Consider the following 12622-nt stretch of genomic DNA (forward strand, 5'->3'; position numbering starts at 1 on the left):
TCGGCTCTGGCCCCCCCCCCACCTTCCACCGCGCGCGCCGGCTCTGGCCCGCCCTTCCACGCTCGCGACCTATCCTTTCAGCTGAGTGGCGGTCAGTTGGCTTTTGGCTTCGGTCCAGAGCACTTGCCAAACCCCAGGATGGCCCTGGTAACGGTGTCGCGTTCTCCGACTCCGAGCGCTTCCTCTCGTCCCAGTGTTTCGGTGAGTGTCCGGGAGATGATGCCAGTCAGTTAAAGCCTCTTTCAAGTGTCCGTTCGAGCTGGCATATTGACCCTTGTTGACCAAAATGTCCAGTTTAACAAATTAAACTCACGCCACCCAGCTAAATATCTCGGTGTTGTTGATCCTACTTAATTGGATAATAATTCTCAGATTAATAGTCAGTATTCACTCTGATTTTACATCATATTAGCGTTAGTGTTTAAAAACTACTCCCGCAAATATCGAGTGCACAGTTAAATACTAAAGAATGGAAGAGTCACAAAACAAATGTGCTCTTCAGCCATTGATGAAACATTCTTCCTAAAATTCCCTCTCCATCAGCAGACCGTTACCTTTGAATTTGTGGCCTTCGCTGATAGGAATTATGTCTTACTACCTTCATCCATGCATGCTTTTTATGTGTGTTTGCATTAGCCAGCACCTCCCTTTCTTACATAGTTTAAGGAATGCAGATCTGCCTGATCTATTCTCATAACTGAAATGTTCTCTCCACTGAATCTCTGTTTCTCATTCAACTACTCTCTTACCTATTCAGTCCTATTTTGCGAGGTCCTATCATACCAAAATGAAGTTGGTCTTCCTCCAATTGCAGGCATTCATTTCCTTGGTGGGAAAGTACATGAGTCCATGGACAAAGCTGTGAATGTGGGAGTGTGGCACAAAACTGAAATAGTTGACTACTGGGACAACTCTGTCACTGATGTGACAGAGCAAAGGTGCTAAGTGAAGTGATCTCCTAATTTGCACCCAGTCTCTTCGATGCAGAGAAGGCTGCAAAGGGAGCACTGGATCCAGGAAACCAGTCCTGCGGATACACATGAAAGGACTGTTTGGGGCTACAGACCAAGGTGAGGGAGGAGCTGTGGGCGCAAATGTGGCGCCTCCTGCGGCCACAGGGAAAGGGGTCGGGGGGGGGGGATTGATGGGGAAGGATGAGTGCACGAGGGAGTCGAGAAGGGAACAGTCCCTACGGAAAACAGAGGGCGGAGGAGAGGGGAAGATGTGGCTGGTGGTGGGATCCTGTTGTCAGTGCCGGAAATTCCAGAGGATAATGTATTGGGTGTGGAGGCTGTTGGGGTGGTAGATGAGGATGAGGGGGAATTCTGTAACATCTGGGGGCAGAGGGGATCAGGAAGATAAGTGGGAAATGGAGGAGATCCGGGTAAGGGCTGAGTTGATGGTGGTGGAGGAGAAGCAACATTTGTGGAAGAAGGCAGACATTTCTAAAGATCTGGACTGGAAGACCTCATCTTGGGAACAGATGTGGTGGAAATGGAGAAATTGAGAGAAAGGATAGAATCCTTGCAGGGATCAGGGTGTGAGGAAGTGTAATCAAGGTAATTGTGTGAGTTGTTGGATTGGTAATATATGTCGATGGAAAGCTTGTCTCCCGAGATGGAGACAGAGATCCAGGAAGGGGAGAGTGTTGTTGGAGGTGGACCAGGTGTGTTCGAGATCGGGGTAGAAATTGGCTGCGAAGTGGATGAAGTTGACAAGCTCATCACGGGTGCATGAGGCAGCCCTGATGTAGTCATCGATATACCAGAGGAAGAATTGAGGTAGATCCCATCATTAGAAGTGATCCAGGAGGGAAGGCACATTTAATATTTAATGCTTCTAGCAATCTTATTGCAATTTTGAAATATCAATGGTAAAGCATATTTTTGATATTCTTCCCATTTATTGTAGCATTCAACAACGTTTAAAGAGGATACAAGAATAAATCCTAATGCACGAATGGTTCTCACGAACACATTATTTCTGATCTTGTGCATCTTCTCCATTCTGAAATTCTCTGATTTCACAACTTCATTGCGTGTAGATACAAAAGTCCTTAGAGTTTAAAAACAAGCAGGCAATAGGCAACTCTACTTGACAACTGGAGGTTAAGTCTCAATGTTTACTAAAATGCAGATTCTATTCAGTGTACTGTATTTGCTTTTTTATTAAGGAATAATAATCTGTGGAGCCAAACATATTTTTAAAGTAATATTGCAACAGGCTGATTGCTTTAATAGTTACATAAAATATAAACAGGATATGCACATCCTTCATTAACAGAGTATGTTTTGTGAATAAGTATAAAAATAAAGCATTTACTATTTTCTTTTAAACCATTTGTAAAAACTTGTGAACAATTTCATCTTTGACATGTAATGTAATTGTAGGATCAAGACAAACTTTCTAAAAAAAAAAATTCATGTAATATCTAGTCTTTGTAAGTCACACATGCATATACAAGTCATGGGTATGTTATGTTCTTATTTGCATGACATTCAAATAGAAATTAAATGATCAGAATCAGAATTTATTGTCATGAACTTAGTTTCCCAAAATTCATTGTTTGTGTCAGCTTGCTATAAAATTACATGTCAAAAGAAATAAATTACCGAAAGTGAGGTAGTGTCTGTGGTTCATTTTCCATTCAGAAATTTGATGACAAGAGAGGAAGAAGTTGTCCTTGTTATGCTGGGTGTCCATCTTCAGGCTCCTGTACCTCCTTCCCAATTGTAGCAGACTGGAGAGGGTATGACCTGGGCAATGAGGGTCCTTGAGGATAGAGACTCCTTTAGACACCAGCTCTTGTAGATGTCTTCGATGGAGTGAAGACTAATGTCCATGATGGTGCTGACTGAGTTCACAACTCCGTAGATTTTTACTTATCATGTGCATTGGCACTTCCATACCAGACAGTGATAGAACCAATCAGAATGCTCTCCACTGTCCACCTGTAGAAATCTGCAAGAGTCGTTGGTGACATGCCAAATATCCTCAAACTCCTCACGAACTATAGTCACTGGTAAGTCTTCTTCATAGATGCATTAACATGGAGGCCCCAGGGCAGAGCTTCAGAAATATTCACACCCAGGAAACTGACGTTCTTAACCCTTTCCACTGCTAACCCCTTGAGCAGGACTGGTTTGTGTTCTGCTCATGTCCCCTTCCTGAAGTCCACAATCAGCTCCTTGGTTTTGCAAATGTTGAGTGCAAGATTGTTGTAGCACCACTCAACAAGCTGATCTTTCTCCTGCCTGTATGCTTCCTTATCGCTGTCTGTGATTCTGTTGACAACAGGGGTATCATCTGCAAATTTGTCGAGTGCATTTGAATTGTGCCTAGCCACACAGTCTTGGGTGGAGGGTGGTCTTAGCACACATCCTTGAGGTGCATCTGTGTTGATGGTCAAATGACAAGATGTTGTTTTTGATTCATATTGACTGTGGTCTTCTGATGAGGAAGTCAAGGATCCAGTTGCAGAGGGGAGTGCTGAAGCTCAAGTTTTGGAGCAGTCAATGAAGAAGAAATTGATTTTCCATGTTGCTGTAATCTAGGTGATCCAGAGCAGAGTGAAGAGCCATATTGCATCTGCTGTGGAGTGATAATGTTGGTAGGTGAATTGCATTGTGCCCAGATCTTGGGTATGAATTAATTCTGGCCTCGAATAGAAATATTTCATAATAATTTAGTAGTTGATTCACTTTGATAAGACAGAATTAACTTAATACTACAATCCTGAGGAATTTAATGTTAATTTATTTGCTGATGACATTTTGATTTACTTAACAGAACCACAAAATTCATTAAGGTAATTATATGAGAGATTGAAACAATATGGTCAAATATCAGGTTATAAGATTAATTGAGATAAAAGTGAGATTTTGCCATCAGCTATTGGTGAAAATTGTTCAATTTAAGTGGTCAGATCAAATCAAATATTTAGGTATTACAATTGATATGATCAGTTAGATCATTTATACAAATTCAATTATTTACCTTAATGAAATTAAAGAGGATTTAAATAGATGGAAATATTTACCTATCACATTAATAGGCAGAGTTAATTGTAGTAAGTTGAAGGTTTTTTTCCGAGAATTCAGTATTTATTTCAAACTATTTCTTGTGAAGATTTAAACTCTTTCATGAGAAAGTTCTTGTGGAGAGGTAAAATGGCAAGGGTTTCTTTACAAAAATTAACTTGCAAATATAAACTAGGAGGTTTCCAGCTTCCAAATTTTCAAAATTATAAAGAAGCACAATTGAGGTTTCTTAATAGAAGGTTTGATTTAGATAATTCATTAGTATGGGCTAATATGGAATTATCTAATATTGGTGAGAAAAATATGATACAATTTATTTATAAATGGAATACTAAGTTATTAATTATTAATAATGGTCCACTGATTTTGAGACATTTGATTGAATTATGGAATAAAATAAATGATGAGATAGGTACTCAGGGGAAAATTTCAGCAAAAACACCTCTATATCAGAATAAACTTTTTTCTTTTACTCTTAATAATCAGTTTTTGAAAATATAGAATCAGAAAGGAATTAAAACAATACAAGATTGTTATGAGGTTGATTATTTTATTTCTTTCCAGAGAATGAAAGAAAAATATGAAATTCCAAATTATACACTTTTTTGTTATTATCAAGTTAAAGTGTTGCCATTGGATAATTTTGGACATACTTTGAGATCACCAAGACAATCAAATTTTGAAACTTTACTTATGGAAGGTGGTTAAAAGAAATTTATTTCTGAAATGATTAAACTGTTACAAAGTAAAATGCCAAAATTAGATATTCATATTCAGAAATCAAGATTGCAATTCCCAAATACTCTTCCTATTTCAATCAACCATGATGATTGGAGATCTATTTGTAAGGATAATATGTCTCAGATTATTAATATTTGAGATAGGTTCATTATAATTTTTTGCATCATTTGGACTTAACTCCTCTGAAATTAAAGAAATATAATTAAAGTTCTTCAGATTTATGATTTAAATGTTTTAAAGGAGTAGGCTCTTTTTTACATTCGGCTTGGTTATGTGATAAGGTTAAACTTTTTTGGAGACGGCTTAAGGAATTTTTAGAGAAAGTTTTAAGATTCAATTACCAACGTTATTAGGTAATGTTAAAAGATTGAGTTTGATTTTGATGTTAACCAAGTATCAAATTGCATTTTTAAGGTTGGCAATGGCAGTAGCAAGGAATGTATAGCTATTACTTGAAAAAATGAGAATGATTTGTGTGTGGCATATGGAATTGAGGTCATGTGTTCCTTTGGGGAAAAAAAATAACATAATTTATGCGATGAATATATTTTTTTCTAAAGTATGGAGCCCCTATTTGGACTATATGGGTTTAAAATTTTGAATGCCCTGTACCTCGTCATGATATCTATGTTGTTTACTGTATTTTTTATGTTAAATCTCCATTCCTTTCAGATCTTTGGAGGTGGGATGTGGTGGGTATGGGGGAGGGGGATGAGTGTTAAATATTGTACATTTAAAATATTAAATAAAGTGTTCAAAAACAAAAAAAAAGAAAATTTCAAGAGAGTTTAATTGGGTGGAAGGCTTTAACCTAAAATTGATCTATATATGTTTAAAAAAGATCCTTGAATGAATAGCCATAATGCAACCAGGAAATGTATTGTCTTTCAAGTGAGTTAGTTGGTAAAATGCAGCTGACTACTGCAGAATCATGCAAGCAAGTGTGGTTTATACCACAACCTATATAGACCAGGGAGTTAAAGCCGTTAAAACATCTTGCGGAGGGGATTTCTTTTCTCTTTTTTACGTTGTTTTTCCTATTTTTGTTTTTCTTGTTGTATACCTCGATTAATTAAAAATAATACTACATATGTTACTAATATTGTAAAAGTGGGAGGAATGGGAGAAGGTGGATGAATGGACAAAGGATTTTAAGAAATACCTGATGGCAGGGAAATTAAATTTTGCTAGAATTAATATAAATTGAATACAGTATCAAATAAAATGGAAAAAGTTACTAATATACATGAAAAAAACAAAAGTTGATATAGCTTTTTTATAAGAAACTCATCTGACGGAAAAGGAATATCAAAAGTTGAAAAGAGATTGGGTTGGATTGGTATTAGCATCTTCATTTAATTCAAAAGCTAGAGGTGTGGCAATATTAGTACATAAAAATTTACTTTCTTCTTTCCCGATTTTGGTCACCAGAGTATAGGAAAGATATCAACAATTTGGAGAGAGTGCAGAGAGGATTTACTAGAGTGTTGCCAGGGTTACAGGGCCTAAGTTATAGGAAAAGGTTAAATAAGTTAGGTCTTTATTCTTCAGAGTGTAGAAGGTTGAGAGGAGATTTGATTGAGCTACTGGATTTAAAATTATTAGAGGTATAGATAGAGTGGATATGGAGAAGCTTTTTCATTTAAGAAAGGGGGAGATACAAACAAGAGAACATGAGCTGAGAGTTAGGGGGCAAATGTTTAGAGGAAACATGAGGAGCGACTACTTCACTCAGAGAGTGGTAGGTGTGGAGATGATGTGGAGGAGGTAGGCTCGATATTTGCATTTAAGGAGAAGATGGATATGTATATGGACGTAAAAGGAATGGAAGGTAATGCATTGAGTGTAGGTCAGTGGGGTTAGGTAAAAGTGTTCAGCATGGACTAGAATCGCCATGTGGACCTGTTTCTGTGCAGTAATTGTTATATAGTTATATGATGAATGCACCCTGAAAAAGTAGGTTAACTTGCATGTCTACCAATTGAAGACATCATCAAGCTTTGGATGTATACTATTTATATTAATAAAGTCATTAACATGTTGGATTTTGACAGGAAATTCTCAGTTACAATTAGATTTTAAGCCTGAGATAATCATTTCCTAATCACTTTTTTAAAAAAAAGTTGTTTTATAAATACAATATCATGTTTATTTAATGAACAGACTGTCATCTGTTGGTAGTGATTAAGTGCTTTTCAGCTGCTTTTTATGATCAACTCCTGGCATTTATTGACTTTGGAGCTTTCCCTGGATACAAATGTTAGTATTGATAAAAGTTTTAGTTTTGTTATTGCTGCTTTTTAAAATTTCAATCAAAATTCTAAGCATGTCTTTTGCTGAATAATAATTAAGAACTTGGCTATGACTACAGAAAATAGCAAATGTACCCAAGTCTTATCACAGGCTCGACCTCCCACCCATAGAAGATATCTGTGTGCGATGCTGCATCAGCAAACCTTTTACATCAGAAAGGATGCCAATCAGATTAGTCATAACCTTTTCACTGTAGTCTTAGGAATAAGATGCAGAAGAGGATTGAAAGCTGAGAATAAAAATTTTGCCCAGTTATCTGACCCTTATATTTGTTCTGTTTCATTTCAGTCTCAGTGACAGTTTCTTCGCGGTGAAGGATGCAGCTCTTTCTTTACAGCAGGGAAACAGTTCGCAGGTGTCACTATGTCACCATCCTCGTAAGTATGCAAGTGTGTCATAAATCCTATCTTGGTTAAACAATTAGCTTGCTAACTGCGATTTGATACCATTGCTCTGCTTTCTTTGCAATTTGTAAATATTATACACAATCCAGGGAATATTCAGCTGGTGATGCTAATATCAATAGTTGATAAGTTACAAAAAGATATTCTGTGAGACCAGATATACAACTTCTTAGATAGAGAGGGACTGATTATGGATAGTCAACATGATTTTCTGTATAGTTCGTCAAGTCTAACCAATCTGAGAGTTTTTCAAGGAGGATACCAAGAAAGTTGATGAAAGAAAGGCAGTGGCTTTGTCAACATGAGTAAGGCTTTGACAAGGTCCTGCATGGGAGGTTAGCCAAGAAGGTTCAGTCACCGGTATTCAGGATGTGGTTGCAAGTTAAGACATTGCAGGAGAAGTCTGAAAGTGGCTGTCATGTGAACTCTCTGATCGGATGCCTATGATTGGTGGTGTGCTTCATGGATCAGTACTAGGTCATCTGGATGATGTGGTAAATTGGATCAGCAAATTCCAGATGAAACTAAGATTTACAGCGAGGAAGGCCTTTGATGCACCACCAATCACTCAGGAGGCTATTGTGGAAAAACCAATAGGCTTTAATTCATTTGAGAGGATAGCATATCCTTACTGTTCGGCTGTCCTGTACTGAGTTTCGGGAGCTGAGGAACAGTCACCTTTTTACAGGAACCTGTGGGGTGGGGCCACAGGTACAACTGGCCAATAGATGTGTTTGACCAGATAATTATAAATTAGAGTGTTTACCACATTCACACCTTGTTTTAAAATAGAGCCCCACAGGGTGAAGTGGAACTTACAAGGTTACAAGTTTACAATTTGAAAGTCGTAAGTTCAGTCTATCAGGCAGACTGGTCATTCACTGGGACCGTCGTAGAACTGTTTGTGGCTGCGGTGCAGCAATAGAGTCCTGGACTATCTCAGGTGCCTGTTTGTATCTATCAGTATTGTGCTGTTGGGTGGGCACTGTGCCTGGTGTATCCTCCATTGGGGTGGAGGCAGGATACCAGAGATCAGGTGCATTTAGTGCATGCAGTGGTCTCCAGGGTCCCTAAGTGAGCCGTCCCTAATGGAAGTGGTGTCCTAGTGTCTGTCCGGATATGCCATGTAGGCATATTGTGGGTTGGCATGGAGGAGGTGGACCCTTTTGACCAATGGGTCAGATATATGGTTTCTCACATACCTCCAGAGCAGAATGAGTCCTGGGGACATCAGCCATTACTGGTAGTGTGGTCCCTGTTGCAGATTACCTGGGGAAGGAAAACATATGTTCATGTGGTGTAGCATTAATGGCTGTGCACAGCAGGGCCCTAGTAAAGTTCAGGCCTTTAGGAGAACCTCCTGCCAGCGAGGACTCCCTTTCAGACTGAAGCAGTCTCCTCCCCACTTGCCCATTACCATGGGGGTTGTAACTAGTGTTCCTGCTCGTGGCATTGTCTCTGGCCAACAGGTACTGGTGCAGCTTGTCACTCTTCAAGGAAGGTCCCTGGTCACTGTGGATATAACTGACTTTGATGACTGTGGCAGTGGTCATGTCTGAGCAGGGGATGGCAAATGGAAAATGAGAGTATTCATCAATGTGGTGGTACACCACTGGCCTACTGCAGGGGGGCTACCTCTGTACCTGCAGGAGTGTACCACCAGCCTACTGCAGGGGGCAACCTCTGTATCTGCAGGAGTGTAAGGGGACAGGACAACATCTGGCCGGCTGTCAATCAGTTGATCTGAAGGGATAAAGCCCCACCTGGTCTGGTGTCAATCACCCTCAGGGATATAAGCCTGTGCCAGCCTCCCGAAGTCTCACTCAGTTACTGCAGCAACAGCCAGCCTGGCTCTTTGGAAGTCTTTGTGGATTAAAGCCTGTTATACAGTCTTTACCTCGTGTGTGACTGATTCTGGCTAACAGTGCACCACAGTCAATGATGTTAAGGAAGTACATGGCAGTTCTTTGTCATTGGTCCAGATCTTGTCAATTGAATACGGCAGGTTATGTGCTTTAACAAAGTGAAAAAACCTGGTGACTCTGGGGTGATGGGGATCATTATGGTAGTTTTGCAGTCAATCAATTTAGGTGCTGGTACAAATCCCATGGAACATGGCATCTGGAGGCTCATAAAGTTTCCACGCCCAAGGGGATCACATGATGCACTGGAGAGTGTAGTCAGGTTCCTCGGAGCTCTAGCACAGATGTGGGTAAAAGCATGGAAAAAACCGGTAAAATAGTAGGAAGGTGTTGGAAAATGTGCCTGATAGAAGAATTAGCTTTAGAAGAATAGGCAAGAAGGAGAAAAAAACAATTTTGAAAGAAAATATGGCCCATACGTCCAACAAATGCCAAGAGAACTAGCCTCATGGTGAAGGAAATGGTGGAAGGAGAGAAGCAACAGCCTACCTGGAGGACCTGCGGTGTCTGGAGGCAGTGGGACTCGTTCGACGGTGGATACAGGCACTGATGCTGATATCGTGAAGGTGGAGTCGATGCTGATGCATTGGGTCAAAGCCCGAGGTTTGCGACAGGAATGGGTGGAGAGCGGTCGTAAAGAGGAGGCTGCACCCACAACTCCTGTGGAATGAAGGAGCTGGCGAGGCAGCAGCAACAGCAGAGAGGAGTGCTGATGGCCGAAAAGGGGTTAGCGATGGCAGTGGAAGGGGCGGTGAAGACGATCCCCTGCAACAGCCTTGTGGTGGAGAAAATGATGGTCTGCCCAAAGCACTCAGGGGTAGAAAAGAGGACGATGGAGTTGTGACCTGCTCCACAGGCGGACGGGCCACTGAAATCATCCCCCAAAGATCCTAAGGAAGCAGGAACAAGTGGGCAGGCCTGGAAGAAAACGCGGGTGCTGCAACAAAAGAAATTATGCCCATGCTATTAGGTGACCCCCATGCGTGGAGGAGGAAGAGGGCCGAGGGTGTCACTGGCATGGAGATTGATGGAGGGGGCGAATGAAGGCACAAGCATTCAAGGCTCAGCACCAAAAGAACAGCGAGAAAGAAAAGGTGCACATTGCACCACAGACTTACCCTTGTCTGCAGAGAGAGGTGAGACCCAGGCGCAGCGGCGATGCTCCAGCGACAAAAGAGATGGGCGACTAAGAAGGTGGTAAGCATTGAAGATGGTTGCAATCGGCACACCCAGGGATTAGAAAGGCAGTAGCACCAAGGCTTAAACTTGGTGTCATGGGGAAAGGGAGGGTTGGGTTTGGGAGGGGGAGGTGCAAAGGTTATTTACTGTTTGTTTGGAATATTTTTTTTGTCTTAATTTCCTAGGATTTATTTTGTATATGGCCAGCAGGACCAAAAGGAAGAACACTATGGACTGGGAAAAAGGAAAGTATTTTGTGGGAGAGGTAAAGGTAGGCAATCAAAGGAAAAAGAACTGGGGCAATGAATAAAACAATCAAGTTTTGGAGCTTCAATATTAATGGCTTAAATGGGAAAATGAAGATAAAGTGAGTCTTGGCACATTTTGTAAAAAAAAATGAGGTGGATGTGGCCTTTTTGCAGGAAACTCACCTTACAAATAGTGAACATTTAAAAAAATTAAAAGAACCTGGGTGGGACAAGTGATAGCATCCTCCTTTGGCTCCAAGGCCAGGGGAGTATCTATTTCAATAGGCAAAATTTCCCAGGTCATAGGATGGTCATAGACCCAGGCAGATAGATTTGTAATGGTACGCTGTCAAATATATTGTGAGCCCTGGACACTTATGAATATATATGCCCCTAATTTTGAACACAAAAAAAATTATACAAAATGTCTTTTGCTATTGGTGGAAGGGCTGGAAAATATCTTAATTGCTTGGATCTGGCAATGGACAAATCAGCCAAGAAAGTGACAAGACCTAAGGTGGCATGAAAGAGTTAAATCTGGTGGATGCTTGGCGACAGTGGTATCTGATTACTCCTTCTATTCAGAAAGAACATGACTCCTACACCAGAATTGACTTGTTTCTTGCCTTGGCTCAGCTAGAGGGAAGAATTGTAGAAACTGAATATACAGCTAGGCTATTATCAGATGCAAGCCACAGCATATAGGTGGTGTCTTAACCCACCGCTATTAGAAAAAGAAACAGTTTTGCAGTTGTTAGAGCTTAAATAGAAATGTTTTGTAAAATGAACAGTGCCTCCACTGCCAATAAATTTCTGCTATGGGATACATTAAAAGTTGATCTGAGAGGACAAATAATTAGATATACTAAAAATATTAAAAGAGAGCATATCAGGGAGGACAATGAATTGGAACAAAAGATTACTCAATTGGAAAAAGACTACCAAAGATCAGGCTCTGAGGCAAAGTACAGAACATTAATAAGGTATAATACTTCGCAAACCTACAAAATGAAAAAAGCAATATTAAGATCCAAGCAAAGGTACTATGAGCTAGGGGAAAGAGCCCACAGGCAGCAGAGGAAACTGCAAGGACAATGAACACAATTCAAACAGGGCCAGACAGGATTTCTTACAAAATGAAAGAAATAAATGAAGTGTTTAGGCAGTTATGATATATAATCTGAATTGAAAGGGGATTTGGACAAAATGGAAGAATTCTTGTCCAACCTGGGATTGTCAAAGTTAGAACCTGAAGAGTGGGAAGGGTTGGATATTCCCTTATCGGAGGAAGAACTAGTAAAAGCATTGAGTTCACTGCAGACCAATAGGTCTCTGGGGAAGGATGGGTTCCCTCCTGAGTTTTATTTAGAATTCAAGGACCTGTAAATTTCACTATTTATGGATGTGATAGAACAGGCAGCTGAGTCCCATACCCCCCCCCCATTCTTTTTTGATGGCAATAATTACACTAATTCCTAAAAAAGTTAAGTACCCACTAAAGCTGTCCTCTTGTTGACCAATCTCACTTTTGAATACGGATTATAAAATCATAGCTGAAGCTCTGTCAAATAGATTGGCTCGGTATATACCAAAATTAGTAAATTCAGATCAAATGGGATTCATTCAGAAAAGACCATTAGCAGATAATAGAAGTAAGCTACTTAATATAATACACCTGGCACAGTCAAGGGCGGATCCAAGTATAGCCTTGTCACTTGATGCTGAGAAAGCCTTTGATAGACTGGAATGGGATTTTTTGATGAAAGTGCTAGAGA

At 40.2% G+C, this 12622-nt stretch overlaps 1 protein-coding gene across 1 annotated transcript in view; it reads left to right on the plus strand.

Moving 5' to 3' along the window:
- Positions 1-138: 138 nt before the first annotated feature.
- LOC138762388 (protein phosphatase Slingshot homolog 1-like) overlaps positions 139-12622 on the plus strand; it is a 55631-nt gene continuing 43147 nt past the window's right edge. The window contains 4 exon segments of the mRNA XM_069936154.1: positions 139-201; positions 2958-3022; positions 7383-7471; positions 10785-10870. Of these exon segments, the coding sequence (XP_069792255.1) occupies positions 139-201; positions 2958-3022; positions 7383-7471; positions 10785-10870 (303 nt within the window).

This window comes from Narcine bancroftii, chromosome 4 (genome assembly GCF_036971445.1).
Source record: "Narcine bancroftii isolate sNarBan1 chromosome 4, sNarBan1.hap1, whole genome shotgun sequence".
In the NCBI taxonomy this organism is placed as follows: Eukaryota; Metazoa; Chordata; class Chondrichthyes; order Torpediniformes; family Narcinidae; genus Narcine; species Narcine bancroftii.